The following is a 15,527-nucleotide window of genomic DNA, read 5'->3' as shown; positions in this document are numbered from 1 at the left end:
CTTTTGTAATATATATGTTTTATTTTTTTTAATGAATTATTTCTGTGAAATTGACTGGTTTTATATCGACATGTTTTCTTGAATAAAATTGAAATTTTGTAAAATTGAACAGATCATTTTTTTCTTCTTCAACTTAATATACAGATTTATCAATAGTTCCCGTTGGTTTTATCAGTAAATGCATGTTTTTTTTATGTTGTACATGCTCGAAAATAATTCAGAGTGAGGTATTTCAAGGAAACGATAATTGTTTACGGAACAAAACAAACTTTTTCTTCGCAATGACGAAACCAACCAGCTGATGCACTCAAAAAAGCTTTTTTTCTTCTTCTTCGAAAACAATGGAACTCGATTTGGTTGTTTTTCTATATTTTAAATAATATGCATTTTTAAATATGTTACCTATGCATTATTTACCAATAATAAATAATAAACTGAAATAATTCTCATCATTATTTAACTGATACAATGTATCTATGCAAGTTCCTATTTCGTTTTATTGTCATTGCTTTGTTTTGGAATCTATGACAGAAAGTGTTTGGAACAGCCGTCATTAAATTTGAGTTTTGAGTGTTGGATCTGTCATCCACGGCTCGCGCCGCTGTCGGCGGCTGTCAAATCAGTCAAATCCACTATCAACAAAAACAACACACTTTGTTTACGTAAACACTAAAAATGTCTGTTCGTCGCTCCGCCCGCAAATCTTCTAACATATTTGAAAAGATAAACACAATAAAAAGGACGTGTGCCGCCATTGACGATGATACAAAGCCCGACGACATCTCTTGGACCAGCAGCAACGAAAATCAACAAAACTGCGGGAAAACAAAACCTATACTCATTGATTCCGTCATAGATCCTCGAGAGAAAGTGAAAAATTGGATTAAAAACAACGAAAGCATTAGAAAAATAGTTACAAGTTCAAATAGTGCTGCAAAAAAGTGTAAAAATCGAAAAATGGCCAATTCTAAAAGTATATCAAAACTCAAAGTTTGTGAGGTTAAGTCGTGTGAAGAAAATGACAAGAAATCTGAATCTTTGTCTCCGATTATTTCAAAAACGCAATCAGGGCGGAATGATGAAAAAATAGCGAAAAGAATTAAAGAAGTTCCTATTATACGTACTCCTGTGAAAATGAAATTGGAAAATAATTATTATGAATCTCATAGTGAAACCCATTCGCCTGTTTTAGGAAGGAAGAGAAAATTAATTTTTGAATTAGAAGACATTTTGCCATTTGAAAGTGAAAACATGTTGCCAGCTGAAAGCGATAGAATGTTCCCATCGGAAAATAGTTCTAGGGAAGTCAGTCCCATTTTGTGCGGACAATTCAGAAATAAAATAATGTGTAAGAAAAATAGTTTTACAGAGAAAAAAACTGATTCTAATTGCAATGAAAATGAATCTGTCACCATTAAAACTAATTTCCCGCCTAAAAAATATCTGAACACCATTTTTGAAAATGAATCATCAAAAAATGAAGCAAATAAAGTGAATAATTGCAACGAAAATGAAAATGGCGCCATTAAAACTAATTTACCGCCAAAAAAATACCTGAATGCCATTTTTGAAAATGAATCTTCACAAGTATCGATTAAATTCAGCAATTCTCCAATATTCGATATCGCCATATCAAAAAGTCAACAATCCAGCGATATTTGCGCTAAAATATGTTACGAATCTAGCGAAATCAATGAAAATAATTCTTTCGGCGTTATCAGCATATTGACAACACCTCCAAAAGTTACTCGACCAAATTTATCAGCAGATAAAAATGAAGAAGTAACTTTTGACGCGTCTCGAATGAATAACGATGAAGGTTTTAATTCAACGGTGAAAAAAAAACGGAAAAAACTGATTCCCGGCGGTGTAGCCAGCCGTCTGCAGAAGGCGTTGAAAAAACAGAATTCTATTTTATCACACTGGCGACACCAAAATTATCTGGCTGCAAACACCAACTTCGAATTGCCAGCGATAAAAGAAGAATTTTACATATTTAAAATTTTCAATGTTCTAGAAGAATATGGAAGGTTTTTGATGCACTGTTTTAAAATGGATTCTTTAACTGAAAATGTAGATTGTTACACTTTGCTTTTAAATAATCATTTTGTTAAAAAATTAACTTTACAAATTGGCGGAACCGTGCGGCTATTTCAACCTTTTTCTTTATTTAAAATTAATAACTGTAAAAATGAATTTGAATACTTTATTTGTAATGTTTGCAACATCGAAATATTGACATAGTTATGGCATTTTTTAAATAAAATAAACTTTCTTCCTTTCTTGTCTTACTGAATATTATTTCAATCTCTGGAGAAAACCTAAATTACGTCTATTTTTCAACAACCTATTGATTTAAATCACGATGAAAGAGAAAGGGGCCTTTTTGGCATGGAGTATGCCAATATATCATATGTCAGTGGAGTGGAAGATACGGGACAATTCTAGAATTCCACTGCAATCAATATGCACAAATTATTGAAATAACATTCTTTTTCGACATGATACAACTATTTACGTAGCGAGAGATGTTAAATATGGTTCTAAATTTTCAACGTTTGATCTGGTGACCGGAGAAATCATCAAAATGACAATTCAATACACCTATAAAAAGTAATGAAACAAAAACTAGGTTAAATAGTTACATGTTTAACTTATTTTAAGGAGTTATCATGGAACCGTTTGAGCTTGTCAGTACGATGTGATGTTTCCATGAAGGTTTCGTTATACTCTAAATAACTAATAACCTATTTTGTACGTGTTTTGCCATCTCCCCCGGCATAAATAGTTATTTCTTATACTAATTGGACGAAGGCCTCTTCCCTCGTGGGACCTTCAGGGCCAAGGAGGAGTGGAGAGGAGTGATGAGAGCCTCCTCCCTCGTGGGGCCTTCAAGGAAGAGTAGACTCCTATGTGGCGGGGCCTATAGGGAAGCAAGGAGGAGTGGAGAGAGACGAAACCCTCTTCCATCGTGGGGCCTTTAAGGAACCTAGGAAGAGTGGAGAGGAGAGTCGAAGTCCTCTTCCATAGTGGGGCCTTCAGGGAACCAACAGGGAGTGGACAATTCCCCCATGGGGCCTTCGGGGAACCAAGGATGAGTGGAGAGGAGAGATGAGACCCTCTTCCCTCATGGGACCTTTAGAGAACCAAGTAGGATAGGAGGTATGAGGTTCTTTTCCCGTGTAGGGCCTTCAGGTAACCAAGGGGGATTGTAGAGGAGAGATGAGACCTGGAAATACACATTGTGGAACCAGAAGACATAGCCACATATCCAATTACAACCCTGGAGAACTTCATTAAAGGAATGAGGTAAAATGGGAGAGAGCACAATGGTCCTATGACATAAGTGCTCACGGGAACTATATGTAAACCGTCTCCACTCTATAAATAATCTATTAATTGGTCCATGGTCGAGGAGTAAGGGTGTCGACTAGCGATCCCAAGGCTGTGGATTCGAATCAATTTGCTTTATTTCAAAATGCAGTCATTTAAAATAATAATATTAGTATATTGACAGTGAAAGATTCTCCCAGTACCGCCCTGGTGTAGGATCATCCTGTCTGATTACGTCTAAAAGGGATCCAAATGATAATCTAGTCTCCTTCAACGGAAGCAATCTTCCGAACAGGCCTTCCATTGATATGCTTGGTGTAACCATAAGTGACCAGCTCAGGTACGGGGGCTCCATCGAAGCCAGAGTAAAGTTGGCCTCTCAGAAGCTGGGCGTACTGTACAGGGCCCGCAGATACTTTAATAGTACACAACTGCTGACCCTGTACAAATCGCAAGTGCGCCCTACTGTCGAATTTGGCAGCCATCTCTGGTCCGGAGCCCCTAAATACCTGAAAAAAACCCTTGACTCTGTGCAAAAACGGGCGGTCCGTTTGATAGATTCCCCAATCTTAACAAACGGACTGCAATCTTTAGAGCACAGGCGTCAGGTAGGTATGCTGTCCTTGTTCTATCGGTATTACAATGGAAGATGCTCTGAGGAACTAGCGTCATTGATCCCTTCGGCACCGGTGCGTAGTCGGGATACACGCCAAACGCGCGCCCAACATTTGTACACGGTTGACATTTGTCACATGAGAACGGGTCGCTTCTATGATTCATTCTTAAGTTCAACAGCTCGGCTGTGGAACGAACTGCCGGCCTCTGTGTTTCCTCCCTCCTACAACATGGGACTCTTCAAGACCCATATTCACTCACAGTATCCCCAAAGATGACATACGCCCTGAGGGAAATTATTTTCTTCAGGGCCTCCTGTGTGGAGTTAGTATAAAAAAAAAAATCACCATTTTGAATTGAAACAATGTTTTGTAACCAGCCATGTAATTTCTATTCCCCATCTCCCACCTACATTCAGCCTCACAATATACCCCAATGTGATGACTGATCGCTAACCTCAACATCCAGAATGAACCTTGTCATCTCAACCCATCTTCAGCTTGAAATGAACAGAAAATACGAGTCAGAAGAGATGTACACATTTCTTTCGACTGATTTCCTTCGTTTCTTTGTTCCCGATGATTATCTCCGTCACCGACAGCATAGACTGTTCTATCTCCTGGCCTGCAGAACTAACTAATTACCAATTGTCATACCGGTGGTGAGAGCAATATTGCTCGACCGAATCAATTATGATGTGGACATTTTAAGCATCAATAAAGCCTTTTTTTAAGGCGATGCACTACGTCGTGTAATATTTTAAATTGAGCCGCTATCAATAACAACCCTTACGTAGATGGCGATAACGTTTAAATTCCCGCTTAACACCATCCGCCTGTTTTGATTTATGCAAGAAAAAAACATGGCCCAAAAGTTCCTTTTATTTTATTTTGTGGATGTTCAGGCATAAATATTTAATTTTTTTTCGATCATTTTATAAATAACTTAATTTGCCACATAATGCAATAAAATCATAACCGAAAATGGGTTCGTAAGTAGGAGATTTTGAACAGTTTTCATAGGCCTTATACATTATTTTTTTATGGGCTTATAAAAATACTTATCTAAACAATACTCGATTATTTCAAAGACCAAGATGTATTCTACTCGCAGTATTTAATTAAAGCATCTGAAACATTTCTAGGCGGCCAAATTTTCAAACCAAAAACACATGATTTTGAATTACTACGTAGTGCATCGCCTTAAAGGCAGCTCTGTTATTTATAGTACACTGTTTATTATTAAAATTTATATATAAATGCATTAAAATCAAAAAAAATTGTAATGTTTTTTGGTATCACCGAGGACTTATTTATCTGCTGTGCGAATATTACTTCTATAGTTTTAACACAGATGGAGTTACATGGAAAAGTTTGAACACTTTTTACAAGTTGCAACTAAATATTACACATTTCAAAAAACTTTTCGCTAAGCATAGCCAAGTCACGTTTATCAGGACCGTTTTGCATTTTATCTGTCTGTAAATTTGTCTTAATCTGTATGACTAGATTGCTGACTTTGAATCAAACTTTTTTCAACTTTCAAATCATCGTGTTTATTATTTGAACTTATTTGCATTTTTTTTTAATATTATGGTACCTGCCTGAAGAAAGTTTGAAAAAAAGAATTGTCATTGAGATGGCGAAATTTCTTTGGACAATTGTATAATTCTTAAATAACCCAAACTAAGAATCTATTTTGTACATATTTTTCCATCTCCCCGGGTGAAAATAGTTGATTTTTTATAGTGACCAGATAACTCATCAGAGTGACAATTCAACTCACCTTTAAAAAGTGATGTAAAGTCATGAAAAGTGAAGAAACAATAACTAGATTAAATGTGTTACGTAATAATAATAATAATATTTGGCTAATTTATATAGCGCCGTTTTCGTGAGAAATCACCTCAAGGGCGCTGTACAAATATATTTCTTAAATAGTTAATACTAGAACTACTGACTTATCTCTAAGACTTATATCTAGTGACTTACGACTAAGGCCTATAACTACTATTTTAACGACATATATACAAGTATTTACATATTTAGCAACTTACAACTAAAATTAATATTAACAATCTAATCTTACTAACGCCAGAAGAAGAAGGAAGTTCCATTATATTAGGGTGTTTTATGGTTAGCTGGATATATATGTTAAATGAATGAAATTAATGAATAAAATCAATCGTCAATCTTAAACGCATTTAGATGATTCATCTGCCAACAATTAAACCGATTGACTTGTTATGTTCCCGCTGATATTGTCCATTGTCCATTGGTAGGCAAGTTAATAGAAAAATTGAATAAACGGAACCGCTAGGTAATGTAACAATTACAGTATAAAAAAAGAAAAAAAAAAGAAATATTTGGATAGAATGACGGATTTATGGAAATGAGTGTCTGAAAAAGTGAGTTTTTAGTTTGGATCTAAATTCTGTTGGGCTGGTTATACATCTCAATTCCACAGGAAGTTTATTCCAAGCCTTAGGGCCGGATACTCCGAATGCACGATCACCAAACTTAGTGTTCGGATTTCGCTTAGGCTCTTTCAACCTTCCAATTGTAGATGATGTCGCTGATCTAAGACTTGACTGCCTTAGACCAGTATTTTCCGGAATGCATAGCTCAGTAATATACGGTGGCGCCATTTCGTTGATAGCTTTAAACACCATCCAGCATAGCTTGTACTGGATCCTTTCAGGACACTTCAGCCAGTGAAGATTTCGGAGGTGCTCCGAAATGTGCGAAAACTTGGGTACCCCGGTGATAAGCCTTGCTGCGGCGTTGAACACTGATTGTAGTTTATCAGTTTCGCATTTAGGAAGATTTGCATAAATGCCGTTGCAATAGTCAAGACGTGATACTATATATGAGTTCACAAGTAATTTAGTTGCCTCTGTTGAAAGGTTCCTACGAACTGACTTAAGTTGTCTAAGGTAGAAGAACCCCGTGCTAACGGTCTTATTTACCTGACTTTTTAAAGAAAGGTCTGAATCCAGATAAACTCCCAGAAGTTTGACGGTTGTTTTAGCAGTTACGTCGTTGCCGGAAATAGCGATTGGTGAGTTTTCTATTAAATGTTGGCGTCTATGTGTGGCTGCCCAGAGAAACTCCGTTTTTGAAGGATTTAGCTTAAGTTTATTTGAGGACATCCAGAGATTGATTGCTTCTAGACACTCAGCTGTGCGAATTTTTAGGCAGTCGATCTCATTTGGTGAGCAGTAAAAGTATATTTGCTGATCGTCAGCATAACAGTGAGATAAAAGACCAAATGACTCGATAATTTTTGCGACGTCATTTGTAAAAAGAATGAAGAGAAGTGGACCCAAAAAGGATCCCTGGGGTACCCCTGAAGAGAGTTTTGTGAAGTTGGACTGTTTATTTCCAACCTTTACTGCTTGCGAGCGATTGGATAGATAGGATTCTAGCCAATATTTGATGTTAGAATGTAAACCAAACGTTACTTCTAGTCTCTTAATGAGAAAATCGTGGTCAATGGTATCAAATGCAGCGCTCATATCCAAAAGTGAAATAAGTGCTAACTTACCTGACTCTATGGCAAGGGTTATATCTGACAGGACACGAAGTAATCCAGTTTCTGTTGAGTGGAACCTCCTATATGCAGATTGATGATTGGTGATTAATTTATTCAGATTTAAGTGGGAGATTATTTGAGAAGCCACAATTTTTTCTAGGAGTTTAGCTACGAAAGGCAGATTTGATACAGGTCGATAATTACCCAGGTTGTCAGCATCAAGCTGTGGTTTTTTAATAATTGGAGTAACTACAGCAGACTTAAGTGGCTCCGGGAAGTCACCTGTGCTTAGGGACTTATTAAACACGTGAACTAGGAAAGGGGATAATACGCTGCAACATTTCTTGAGAAGCCACGTTGGGATAGGGTCAAGAGTACATTGTTTGTTTGGTGAACTAAGGATCAACTTTCCTACTTCTTCCAGCGTTGTAGGTTCAAAAGATGACAGTGTCCTTGTGGAATTGGCTGTAAATCTTGGCGGAGGGGCAGAAGATGTGGAGGCGCGTATGGTTTCTATTTTTTCATAGAAAAACTTAGAGAAAGCCTGCGGTGTAATTTCTGTAGCAGTTGGAACAGTATTACCAGCGATGATAGTTTTGACCGAGTTCCAGAGACGTCGTGGATTTTTCCGCTCAGAGTCAATTTTATTGATCCAATAATCTGATCTTTTGGCACTTATTTTGCTTCTGTACTCATTTTGAGCATTTATCCACTCATCTCGTGTAGTAACATCGGGGTTTCTTCTGTATGACCTCTCTAGTTTCCTCATTCGCCTTTTCAGGCTTCGGTAATGTTTATATTTTAGTTTTTAATGACTCACTTTTTAAATCGTGGAACCGTCGAAATTTGAAACGAATTGTAATTTCCATAATCTGGGCCAAAAAAGTACAGCGGTTAAGTAACTATGTATTTACAGGATAACTTCTGGCCACAGTGCAATACTAGGTAAAACTTTACTTACGACTACCGTTTTTTAATACGCATTTAAAAAAAAAAACAATCATTCGATTCAACTTAATGACCGTAAAGAATAACTTTTAGCATTTACGATTTTGAAAACCAACCACCTAACCTAAGATTAGGATAGGTTAGGTTAGGTTGGGTTAGGTTAAGTTGAGTTATTATAGGTTAGGTTAGATTAGGATAGGTTGGGTTGGGTTATGATAGATTAGATAAGGATAGGTTTGGTTGGGTTATTATGAATAGGTTAGGTTATTATAGGTTAGATTAGGATAGGTTAGGTTGGGTTGTTAACGGTGAGGTTAGGTTGGGTTATTATAGGTCAGATTAGGATAGGTTAGGTTAGGTGAGGTTAGGTTATTAAGGGTGAGGTTAGGTTAGGTTAGATTGGGTTATTATAGATTAGATTAGGATAGGTTAGGTTAGATTGGGTTATTATAGATTAGATTAGGATAGGTTAGATTGGGTTATTATAGATTAGATTAGGATAGGTTAGATTGGGTTATTATAGATTAGATTAGGATAGGTTAGGTTAGATTAGGTTATTATAGATTATATTAGGATAGGTTAGGTTAGATTCGGTTATTATAGATTAGATTAGGATAGGTTAAGTTAGGTTGGGTTATTATAGATTAGGTTAGGTTGGATTATTATATGTAAGTTTAGGATAGGTTAGGTTGGGTTACTATAGGTTAGTTTAGGATAACAAAGGATTTCGCCTAATAATTAAGGGGTGTGTGACCAGCGATCCCGAATAATTGTCTATGATGCCGATTATGTGTTTAATGTTTTCTACACTGCCTACAAACGCGAATTATGCGCAATATTCATATCGGTGTTCTGTTAAAATGGTGCGTTGGTTGGCAAATTTTCTCGTAAATTATTATTTACGTAAATAATATTAAATATCAATATTTTTCAAAATGGTAAATGCAAAAAATTGTTTATTATTTTTTAATGATAAACTAATGTTTATAAGACAAGGTTTTATGCATAGCGTAAAGGATAACAAATAATTATAAGCAATAATTAGTCACCTGAAATATCGATACAAATTGAAAATATCTCCCGAGTAAAAATAAATGCCGCCAATGGGAATTGATGTCCGGTCAGGTGTTCTGAAACCACTGAGCTATGTCGGCTCATTTCCAACCCGCCAAATAATTCAATATGTACTAGTACTTCAATCAACAATTACTGCTAATTTTATTGTTTCCACCTGTAAACAACCAACATTATTTTTGTAGGAAAGGCTTTGTTAGTGCTAAATTTCTCACTAGATGGCAAAGAGACAGCTGGGGTTCGAGTGAGAGTGCGGGTTCAATTCCCGTTGGCGGCATTTATTTTTACTCGGGAGATATTTTCAATTTGTATTGATATTTCAGGAGACTATTATTTCTTATAATTATTTGCAAAAAGTTGTTGTTCATTGTCATTAAGGCGATGACATACGTAGTAATGCAAAATCATGTGTTTTTGGTTTGAAAATTTGGTCACCTAGAAATGTTTCAGATGCTTCAATTAAATACTGCAAGTAGAATACATCTTGGCCTTTGAAATAATCGAGTATTTTTTAGATAAGTCCTTTTATAAGCCCAGAAAAAAATAATGTATAAGGCCTATGAAAACTGCTTTAAAGATCAAAATCTCCTACTTACGAACCCATTTTCGGTTATGATTTTATTGTTTAATGTGGCAAATTAAGTTATTTATAAAATGATCGAAAAAAATTTAAATATTTATGCCTGAACATCCACAAAATAAAATAAAAGGCACTTTTTGGCCATGTTTTTTTCTTGCATAAATCAAAACAGGCGGATGGTGTTAAGCGGGAATTTAAACCTTATCGCCATCTACGTAAGGGTTGTTATTGATAGCGGCTCAATTTAAAATATTACACGACGTAGTGCATCGCCTTAATTTGAATCAAATGATTTTTTTTTTTTTTTAAATGCGTATTAAAAACGGTAGTCATAGGTAAAGTTTTAACCAGTATTGCGATTGGACATGTTCTAAGCCAAATTACATCTCAACAATCACTAAGTGTGATTCACGATAACTAACTTCAATCATCTTCAAGCTTAGAATTATGCAACAAGTTATTATAAGGTTCCTTATCAAATCCCCCAACAAGTCCTTTGAATAGAATGGTGTTGATAGCGTGTTTCATATGCGATCTCGCGTGTTCGTTACCAATCTTTCGCAATTCATTAGCTACGTATTCACCATAAGTAGAAAACTCATCTCTGTGATATGTTGATACTAATCTACTTTCATTAGAGTTAAGTTTATCAGTCTCGCAACGAGGTGATATATAATTTTGTGTCATTCCGTCTGTGTTTTCATCGTTTTCAGATGATTTGCTGGTATTTTGCATGGTTTTGTTGGTACGACAGTTTGTTTCTTGTGAAGTACTGTCAACGTTGTGACACTTCTTTGTAGATTTGCTTGGCTGAAAGAAATTTTAAAAATTTATTAATAATTTAAGAAAATCAGATGCTATCGGATATTGTCTCACAAATACATGACAAGTTTTTGATTCTCTCGATCGTGTCATGTTGTCTTCTTCAGGCGTCCCCAACTTATAGTACCATTCACATTAGTGTCACATATTCTCCTGACACTCTTAATTCATTCGCTGTACATGACCAAACCACCTAAGCATCCCTTTCTTGATATACTCATTACCCTTGAACCCATGGATCCACGCATACGCCTCAGAGATCTCATTTCTAGATCATTCAGTCTATTTGCATCATTCCTCTGCCAGTTCCATGCCTCACTGCCAAACATCAGAGTTGGTATCAGGACTTCATTGTGGACTGCTACCGACGCTTCTATGAACGATTTTAAATATATGGCGTATATTCAAAAGTAGCATCATGTTAATGATATAAACTGTTACATACGCATACATATCCCTTCACAGAACACTAATTCTCACACATACAAACACACTCACAAACACACTAGTAATTACTAAGTAATTAAGACATTACAAGGAAACATATCACAGGAACCCATTTTGAAATATTTAATATCTGTAATTTTTTCATCAATGTAAACAATTTACTTTTTTTTTTTTTTATAGTAAATACCTCACAAGAGTCCAAACTGCTCCCGTCTGGAGCCAGTGAGACTATGGCATCCCCAATTGGGGGATGTTGTGAGGCTGAAGGTAAGTGGGGAAGGGAAAGAGGAAGATGGGGAAGTACCTGGCTATTCAGATCTAGTCACTAAACACGGCTAAAGCCATTTGGAGCAACGTTTCAATTCTGAATGGTGGTCTTACACCAGGGCGATACTGGTAGTATCTTCCACTCTGGAACGTGCCGCAAATATACTATATATTATTTTAATTAATTAATTGTGAAATAACACAAATTAATCAAATAAAATTTATTTGCGCACGCCGGGTTCGAACCCGCGACCTTCGGAATGGCAGTCCAATGCGTTACCACTGGACTATGCCGGCCGTCTATTATGTTTCTGTAATAAATTTAAAAAAATAACAATTTTTTTACTATAATACATCTATTTTTACTGAGGATTGAACCATCCCCCCCAGGAACTGACTAAAATGAGTGAACCGAAATTAATTTTTTATAACTGCTCTAAATGTTTATAATGTCTTCAAATTTCAGCGAAATGTGTATGTGCGTGAGTGCCACCAAATTTTGATAGAATGCATTGTCATCGATAACGAGTTTAGCTGCCAACTTTCAGCTTGATTGGATTGCGGGAAGTGGGTTAATTTCCACTTTCAAGATTCCATTTGTTTAATTTATTTATTCATTAAAGAAAAGTAAATTCATTGTAAAAAGCAACAGGAAAGTCAATGTCTTAGTGAGATTTATACAACGCGGGTCTCTTAAGACCCGCTAGCGTCGTGAGGTGAATTTACGGGCCGCCGTATCGGGTCATATACGACCCGAAACACGATTACCCGTCACCTGGCTACTTTCAATTTCGTTTGACGTGTGTAGGTTAGGTTTACATTATTTTTTATCAAAACTATTACCGGTCACAAACTTCCCGTCATCGGAAACCAGTTCCTAAAGTATCTGGAAGAAAAGCAGTTCTATGTTCTATGTAGGTCATCAGGTAAGCAATCTTCCGAACAGGCCTTCCATTGATATGCTTGGTGTAACTATAAGTGACCAGCTCAGGTACGGGGGCTCCATCGAAGCCAGAGTAAAGCTGGCCTCTCAGAAGCTGGGCGTACTGTACAGGGCCCGCAGATACTGCAGATAGTACACAACTGCTGACCCTGTACAAATCGCAAGTGCGCCCTACTGTCGAATTTGGCAGCCATCTCTGGTCCGGAGCCCCTAAATACCTGAAAAAAACCCTTGACTCTGTGCAGAAACGGGCGGTCCGTTTGATAGATTCCCCAATCTTAACAAACGGACTGCAATCTTTAGAGCACAGGCGTCAGGTAGGTATGCTGTCCTTGTTCTATCGGTATTACAATGGAAGATGCTCTGAGGAACTAGCGTCATTGATCCCTTCGGCACCGGTGCGTAGTCGGGATACACTCCAAACGCGCGCCCAACATTTGTACACGGTTGACATTTGTCACATGAGAACGGGTCGCTTCTACGATTCCTTCTTAAGTTCAACAGCTCGGCTGTGGAACGAACTGCCGGCCTCTGTGTTTCCTCCCTCCTACAACATGGGACTCTTCAAGACCCATGTTCACTCCTTCCTCTCCACAAAAAGACCCTCCACACAGCATCCCCAAAGATGATATAGGCCCTGAGGGAAATTATTTTCTTCAGGGCCTCCTGTGTGGAGTTAATATTTAAAAAAAAAGGTCTCCGGTAACTGGAAACTGGAACCACAATGATTGCCTATTTTAGATTCTATCATCTCTATTTGTGTGTTGCGAGAAAGCTATTCGAGACGTGATGCTCGGTCTACAATATTAATACTAATGCATCTTCTATTCTATCTAATGGTCGCTTGCCACGCCACCCTGGCACACAGGTTGCTTGACTCGGGTGCTGAAGAAAAATTAACGCTCATTCTTTAGAAGCTTGTGTACCGATTTCAAAGAAAATTACTGCCCGTTTGGATTCGAAAAACTCCGCATAAATCCCAAGCAACAGGAGAGAATGAGGACTTCTGCAAGTAAGTAATAAAAGTTCATACCTTTTTAAGGTCACACCTCAAATGCTGACTCTTCAAAGTAAACAGAAGATATCTGTAACCGTACCACTTGGGTGTATACCCTTTCCCGAGGCTTTTGTATGTAAGAACCCTTCTTTGCTCTCTGCAGAACTGGCTCCGAAGAGAATGTATCTTCTTCTCCGCTTCTCCAGGAGTCAGCAGGACCTGTCGCAGCCCCGAAGAAATGGTCCTCCACGCTTCGTCTCTCTTCCTTCGAACCCTGAACTCCGGGTGCGCGGAGTCCCACAGGAGTATGTGCGATTGGTATAGTTGGATAAGTTTTAGAACGCTCTTTTTAGACCAGTCGATTTCAGCCATGTTTCCTGCTGAAAATAACTTATTAAGTGACTTAAAATTATTAAATGATTTCTCTATCTGTGGCTCTATCCTACAAACTTTCTCTCGGGCATGCTCAGAAGGGATGCGTTGCAGTGCTACACATTTCTTCAGGCTGATTCGTGGATGGTTTCCGGTTATTATCTTCGTCCACAACGTCGAAATGAACAAACAATTTTATGAGACAACTATTTAAGTCGAGAGTTTAAGTCAGAGGTTCCCAAAGTTTTCTATATGGACCCCCAGGGGTCGATATCGGCATGCTGGGGGTCTATGTAAGCGAGAAATAAATTTGGGGGCCCACGAGATTCAAATGGGGGTACATACGAGCGGAACCCCATTTACCTCAACTCAACATTTAAGAGTTCCGTAAATGACACAATAGACCTAACACAAATATAATAGACTGAGAAATTACTTATTTGATATTTGTATTTTATATTTCATAAAGTTGTTAATTGAGGTAAATAAATAGAGTCTACGTTCCTTTTCTCGTCAGAATTAATATATTCAAGCAAAACATTGCAAATTGGAAGCTGCGAATTTTCCTAGTTCCCCAACTTGTTTTTGAAAAACATCCAGGGTAATAATGACATTCAACATTTAAATGTACTTCACACAGACTTCAAAACTAAATTTGAGGACATTTAGACTATGTAAATGGAATGTTGAATCTGATATCATGTGACAAGAAGAACTGACCGGAATAAGCACTGACAAAGAACTTAAGGGGCAGTTCTGTATGGCTAGTTACAGAAAGAAATTCCCGTTGCTTATCCTGCTTCATTTTCATTTGGTGTAATACTTCACAAGGGTGCCCCTGTCTGCACAATGTAAATACAGGGGAACTATAACAACAACCCGGTTGTTGGGCAGGCAAGGGAAGGGAATCTTTTTACTAAAAAAATAAATGATTATCACATGGGATGTTAATAGTTTTAGGAAAATTCAATATTCGGTCTACGGAAAAAAAATATTTGGCAAGTGGTCTACGGGGCAAAAAATTTTGGGAACCTCTGGTTTAAATAAATAGTTTGGGCATTCCTAACCTTCAAACTTAACGTTGATTGAGAAAAAATGGAACTTTAATGTATCTTCACGATCTCCCCCGACATAAATAGTTATTTGTTGTAGTAATTAAGTTGAAACAAAGTGATATTTATAATTTTTTTGCGTAATAACTTGCAGCGGAATTCCACAAGTTTATCAAATGCATTATTTTCCATCTTCACCGACATAAATAGTTGTTTTTTGGAGTAATTATTAGTGCTTTTCGTATTAAGTCGCATCGTCCAGCGATTCTGAAAAATTACCAAAGCACTAAACGGCGTTATATTAAAAGGTGGACTTTTTTATTATATTAACCTTCGTAGAATTAAAACCGTTGGTCTAATGTTTACGGTATTATCCTGTCAATATTTGGTATTGGCATCTAAATATGAATGCTAATATCAACTTATAAGTCTCCGGGCAATCTATTTTATAATTTATAATGCCTGCAAAGTTAATAAGATCGCATTTCTTACGTATTTCACGAAACACATAACCAAACTCCCAACACTAGATGTTTATTTTCA

At 37.0% G+C, this 15,527-nt stretch overlaps 2 protein-coding genes across 2 annotated transcripts; one reads left to right on the top strand and one right to left on the bottom strand.

Annotated features, from left to right (window-relative positions):
- Window positions 1–495: 495 nt before the first annotated feature.
- Window positions 496–4,079, top strand: LOC149414026 (uncharacterized). Its single transcript, XM_089643769.1, has one exon. The coding sequence runs from the start codon at window positions 676–678 to the stop codon at window positions 2,242–2,244; it is 1,569 nt and encodes a 522-aa protein (XP_089499895.1). The 5' UTR covers window positions 496–675; the 3' UTR covers window positions 2,245–4,079.
- Window positions 4,080–10,325: 6,246 nt separating this feature from the next.
- Window positions 10,326–15,527, bottom strand: LOC149414025 (uncharacterized). The gene is made up of 3 exons (XM_089644022.1): window positions 15,477–15,527; window positions 13,597–13,940; window positions 10,326–10,894 (listed from the first exon to the last, which is right to left on the bottom strand). The coding sequence occupies exons 2-3, from the start codon at window positions 13,930–13,932 to the stop codon at window positions 10,508–10,510; spliced, it is 723 nt and encodes a 240-aa protein (XP_089500148.1). The 5' UTR covers window positions 13,933–13,940; window positions 15,477–15,527; the 3' UTR covers window positions 10,326–10,507.

The sequence above is a fragment of the Hesperophylax consimilis genome, chromosome 20 (assembly GCF_061612785.1).
Source record: "Hesperophylax consimilis isolate HC1 chromosome 20, BYU_Hcon_1.0, whole genome shotgun sequence".
In the NCBI taxonomy this organism is placed as follows: domain Eukaryota; kingdom Metazoa; phylum Arthropoda; class Insecta; order Trichoptera; family Limnephilidae; genus Hesperophylax; species Hesperophylax consimilis.
The sequence above is the reverse complement of the archived record's forward strand: the minus strand, read 5'-3'. Positions and strand labels throughout refer to the sequence as shown.

Excerpts from the sequence above, each read along its gene's own strand:
- LOC149414026 (XM_089643769.1), top strand. The coding sequence starts at position 676 with ATGTCTGTTCGTCGCTCCGCCCGCAAATCTTCTAACATATTTGAAAAG.
- LOC149414025 (XM_089644022.1), bottom strand. The coding sequence starts at position 13,932 with ATGGCTGAAATCGACTGGTCTAAAAAGAGCGTTCTAAAACTTATCCAA. Across the intron at positions 10,895-13,596 it reads TGAGGTGTGACCTTAAAAAG|CCAAGCAAATCTACAAAGAA; the intron begins GTATGAACTTTT and ends AATTTCTTTCAG.